The 4,953-nt window shown below is 40.5% G+C and overlaps 2 protein-coding genes across 2 annotated transcripts; both read left to right on the forward strand.

The window, feature by feature from the left end:
• Positions 1-305: 305 nt before the first annotated feature.
• Positions 306-3,926, forward strand: LOC145637246 (uncharacterized). The gene is made up of 4 exons (XM_081688719.1): positions 306-1,350; positions 1,404-1,679; positions 1,767-1,795; positions 1,878-3,926. The coding sequence occupies exons 1-4, from the start codon at positions 306-308 to the stop codon at positions 3,924-3,926; spliced, it is 3,399 nt and encodes a 1,132-aa protein (XP_081544845.1).
• Positions 3,927-3,948: 22 nt separating this feature from the next.
• Positions 3,949-4,407, forward strand: LOC145637247 (uncharacterized). The gene has a single exon (XM_081688720.1). It carries the CDS (start codon positions 3,949-3,951, stop codon positions 4,405-4,407), a length of 459 nt encoding a protein of 152 aa, XP_081544846.1.
• The last annotated feature ends 546 nt before the right edge of the window (positions 4,408-4,953 follow it).

Raw genomic sequence — 4,953 nt, forward strand, 5'->3', positions numbered from 1 at the left:
AAATATAGTAGTGAGGGGGGGTCTAGGGGTTTGGAGGAAGTAGTTGGGGAAAAAACTGATTTCATGCAGCTTAAAGAGAAGGGGAGGAGTTTGAGAAAGGTGGTTCTTATGAAAGGAGATAAAAGAGTTGAAAAGGGAGAGAGAAAAATAGTAGGAAAAAAAAGAGAGAGTATGGTGTTAGGGGAGGGTGAGGATGATATGATAGTGGACGAAGACGTGTTAGATGATGAAGCAAATAAACGAAGGAAGGTTGTGTTGACTGATCAAAGTGTGGCAGGCCCCACCACTTGGGCTCTCGGTGAGCAATGATGTACACCCTCTCATGGAATTGTAGAGGTTTGGGGAATGCCTCGGCGGTAAGTGCTCTAAAGAATGTTGTGTTTTTGGAAAAACACCAACTGATTTTCTTGTCGGAAACTAGACTTAAAAAGCATGAAATGGAGAAAATTAAGACAAAGCTAAAGTTTGAGAATGTGCTAGCAGTATGTCGTTATGGAGTGGGTAGAAAGCGCAGTGGTGGGCTTGCATTGTTATGGAAGGCGTCATTTGATGTTGAGATAAAATCCTACTCCTTAAATCATATAGATGCGTGGGTTAGATGGCCTAATACTGGAAGATGGAGATTTACAGGAATATATGGGTTTCCCGGAGAAGAAAATAAGATCAAAACGGGTCTCTTGCTCGATAACCTCCATAATAATCACAGTGGCCCGTGGATTTGTGGGGGTGACTTTAATCTTATGCTTACTTCCAATGAGAAAAAAGGGGGTAGGGAGTTTAATATTGCCGAAGCTGAAATTTTAAGGAGTGCTATTGCAGTGTGTGATTTGGAGGATATTGGGTATATTGGACATGATTATACTTGGACAAACAATAGAGGTGGGGAGGGGAATGTCCAAGAAAGAATTGACGGTTTTTTTGCTAATAAGGAATGGCGTGCCCTGTTCCCTGGCTCCTTTGTTTCACATCTGTCAAAGCGCAAATCAGACCATTTGCCACTGCTCCTTTGTATTAGTGAAGGGGTTGGGAAACCGAAAAAGAAAAAATACAAAAAACATTACAAGTTTGAGGAGATGTGGTTGAGAGACGAAATGTGTGAGGATGTTGTGGCAAATGCGTGGCATTATGGTGGTGATATTTGTTCAAAAATTGCCCATACTTCCATTAACTTGAGTGCTTGGAGTCGTAACAAATTCGGTGATTTTGTGAAGGAGTTGAAAGAATGTAGAGCCCGGATGGAATGTCTCATGAAGGAGGATCAAACTGATAATATTATAGCTCAAATGAGAACCTTGGATAATAGGATGGACGAGCTTGAACGAAGAGAAGACGTATTTTGGAGGCAGAGAAGTAGGCAGGACTGGCTAAGAAACGGGGACAAAAATACTTCTTTTTTCCATCAGAAAGCAAGTCAGAGAAAGGACAGAAACCAAATCGCGAGATAAAAGATGCTGCTGGTAATCTTTATCGTGAGGAGGAGCAGATTTCGGAGGTCGTAGCAAGCCATTTTGAAGATCTATTCTCATCTGGTGGTCAAGGGGAGTCGGAAGCAGTCATTGATAAGGTCGACACAAAAATAACGGAGGAACAATATGTTGATCTGGTGACTCCTTTCAATGGGGAGGAGGTACGTGAAGCGCTCTTCAAAATGCATCCTACTAAAGCTCCGGGCCCTGATGGTATGTCTGCAATTTTCTATCAAAAATTCTGGAATATTGTGGGTGATGATGTGATTAATAATTCATTGAATATTTTGAATAATGTAGGTAGTGTAGGTTCTATTAATCAGACTCATGTTGTTTTAATTCCGAAAAAAAAAAGAGTGTGAGTCTCCTGTTGATTATAGGCCTATTAGCTTGTGTAATATCTTGTATAAGATTGTATCAAAAGTCTTAGAAAATAGGCTTAAAAAAGTACTACCTACCATTATCAGTGAATCCCAGAGTGGTTTTGTGCCGGGTAGATTAATTACAGACAACATTTTGGTGGCTTATGAGTGCTTTCATTATCTGCGGAAAAAGAAGATGGGAAAGAAAGGTTTTCTGGGGTTAAAGCTTGACAAGAGTAAGGCATATGACAGAGTGGAGTGGGAATTTCTGGAAAAAATGATGATAAAATTTGGATTTCTGGAGCTTTTTGTCATAAATATTATGAATTGTGTGTCATCGGTCTCTGTTGATGTGCTTGTGAATGGGCAACCGTCTCGAGTCTTTAAGCCAAGTAGAGGGCTCCGTCAAGGAGACCCCCTATTACCTTTTCTGTTCATTATGTGTGCGGAGGGCTTATCGGCTCTTCTGAGAGACGCGGAGAGAAGGAAGTTGATCCATGGGGTTAAGGTGGGGAGACATGTTGAGCCTATCTCTCACTTGTTTTTTGCAGATGATAGCCTTCTTTTTGTCCGGGCAAATGAAGATGAAATTGATAAAGTGCTGGAAATTCTGTCAACCTATGAAGTGGCGTCGGGCCAGAAACTGAATATGGAAAAATCGGAGGTGTCTTTTAGCCGAAACATTGATCTAGAGAAGAAAAATATGCTTCAGATGAAGTTAGCTTTTAAGGCTGTTGAAGGACATGAAAAATATTTAGGCCTTCCAACTTATATTGGGGGGTCTAAAAAAATTGTTTTCCAAAGTATTCAGGATCGGGTCTGGAAGAAACTTAAAGGTTGGAAAGAAATTTTTTTATCTCAAGCCGGACGGGAAATTCTCATAAAGGCCGTCGCCCAGGCTATTCCTACTTATGCAATGCAATGTTTTTCAATTCCGATTAGCATTCTTAAAGAGGTGGAAAGAATGTGTAGGAACTTTTTCTGGGGTCAGAAAGGGGAAGAGAGGAAGATTTGTTGGGTAGCGTGGAACAAGATGTACCGTGCAAAAATTAATGGTGGCATGGGCTTCCGGAATATGCAGATTTTCAATAAAGCAATGTTAGCAAAACAAGCTTGGCGAATTCTGACTAATGAGACTTCTCTTATGTCTCGTGTGCTGAAGGGAAAGTATTTCCCTCATTCCTCTTTTCTGGAAGCAAGTGTTGCCTCAGCCTCTAGTTTCACGTGGAGATCAATAATGAGTGTAAGGGATGTGATTGTAAAAGGGGCTAGGAAGAGTATTGGCTCGGGGAGCAGCATTCGGATTTGGAACGATTCATGGATACCTAAGCTCCCTGATTTTCGTACTATGACGCAGAGGGGAGATGATGAAAGCATTCCAAATTATGTCAACGAACTGTGGATCGACAAAAAGTGGAATATGGATGTGCTTAATGAGCTCTTTAATCAGAGGGAAGCATTGAATATTAGTAGTATCCCAATTCCAATTTTTGATGAAAGGGATGGATGGATTTGGCACTACTCGAAAGATGGAAATTATAGTGTTAAAAGCGCTTATAACCTGTTGATTGAGGAGATTGAGCTGGGCAGGGCCTCTACATCAATAAGTAGGAATGAGTTTAAGTGGAAAAATATATGGCATTCTCATATTCCTCCTAAGGTGAAATTCTTTGCGTGGCGTAGTGTCAAAAATAGCCTCCCTACAAAATGTGGACTTGCGGCAAGGGGGTTAGATGTGGACAAGATCTGTCCAATGTGTGGGGAAGAGGAGGAAACAGTCGAACATATGTTGCTCTGGTGCCCGAGCGTTGAACCGATCTGGAAATTTTCAGCTCCGAGAATGGATACTAAGGCAGGTGGGGAAGGTCGTTTCAATGAGTGGTGTGCTGCAACGAGAATGAAAATTACAGAGACTAGATGGTGGGATATGTTCTGGTGTATAGCTTGGGGGGTCTGGCTAAGGCGTAATGGGTGGGTCTTCGAAGGAAAGCGGAAACCAGAGATCGATGTGATTCATAAGGCTGCTAGCCTTGTTGGGGAATACGTTGATGAGCTTGAAAAGGCTATGGTGAAGCAAGTCGGTGTGGAAGGCCCCTAGTAATGGAGTGTATAAACTTAACATGGATGCTGCCTTTTTTGGACAGCAGAAGCTTGGGTATGGGGGTGTTCTGCGTGACTCTGTTGGTGATGTCGTGATGGCCTGCTGTGCGTGCTTCCAGGGGGATTTTGTGGTTGATGTGGGCGAAGCTATGGCAATGAGACAATGCTTGGTGTTGGCTATTGAGGCTGGCTTTCGAGATTTTGTGCTAGAAACCGACAACCTCAAGCTCTTCCATCATATGAAGAAGGGATTTACTCTCCCAAATGAGTTTGGCAAGGTGGTCAAGGATATCTTGAAACTAGTGAATGAGTGTCGAAGGGCATCCTTCTCTTTTGTGAGGAGAACGGGTAATGAAGTAGCACATTGTTTAGCTAAGTTAATTAGTTGCAATTATAGTGAGTTTCGGGTGTGGCTCAAAGAGTACCCTTGTGAATTACAAGGGGTCATTTGTAATGATTTTGCAAACTTGACGCCTTAATAATATTGCGATTCTGGTTTGTGTCAAAAAAAAAATGTTATTAAGCTTCTTCGGGCATTGGCCCAATTGCGTGACAGTACTCTTGTTTATTTTAAGCTTATGTACAAACAATTTATAATATTTCTTATTGATGATTGATTATATAATTAATTAAGATTATATAATTAATTAAAGTTGTGTATTGACAATTGACAAACATAAAGTCTAAAAGCTGAAAGTTAATAATGGAGGAATTAACCCGTATATGTTGTAATAAAATAGCAACATAAGTATTTATATGAGAAAAATTTTAACGGGGAATGTAGCTACATGGCCTACATAAACTCGAAGGATTCTTATATACATTCTGGTTAAATGGCCGATTGTAGATAACAATCTTTACATCAACTCCGGTAAAATTACGGTTTTACAATCATTTGTTAGATGGTAGTTTAGTTTCAAAGATGGACACTTTGCTCTATTATCAACAACCTTTATTTATGATATCTTGTCCTCAACAAATATCTCAAAAGATTATATTATCTAGTCTCTTGAATACCTTTTAAT

The sequence above is a fragment of the Chenopodium album genome, chromosome 6 (assembly GCF_948465745.1).
Source record: "Chenopodium album chromosome 6, dcCheAlbu1.1, whole genome shotgun sequence".
In the NCBI taxonomy this organism is placed as follows: domain Eukaryota; kingdom Viridiplantae; phylum Streptophyta; class Magnoliopsida; order Caryophyllales; family Amaranthaceae; genus Chenopodium; species Chenopodium album.

What these genes read in the sequence shown, in the direction of transcription:
- LOC145637246 (XM_081688719.1), top strand. Translation starts at nt 306, where the DNA reads ATGATGTACACCCTCTCATGGAATTGTAGAGGTTTGGGGAATGCCTCG. An exon ending in TAAAGCTCCGGGCCCTGATG is followed by an intron (nt 1,680 to 1,766) that starts GTATGTCTGCAA and finishes TGAATAATGTAG; the next exon opens with GTAGTGTAGGTTCTATTAAT. An exon ending in GTTCTATTAATCAGACTCAT is followed by an intron (nt 1,796 to 1,877) that starts GTTGTTTTAATT and finishes ATCTTGTATAAG; the next exon opens with ATTGTATCAAAAGTCTTAGA.
- LOC145637247 (XM_081688720.1), top strand. Translation starts at nt 3,949, where the DNA reads ATGGATGCTGCCTTTTTTGGACAGCAGAAGCTTGGGTATGGGGGTGTT.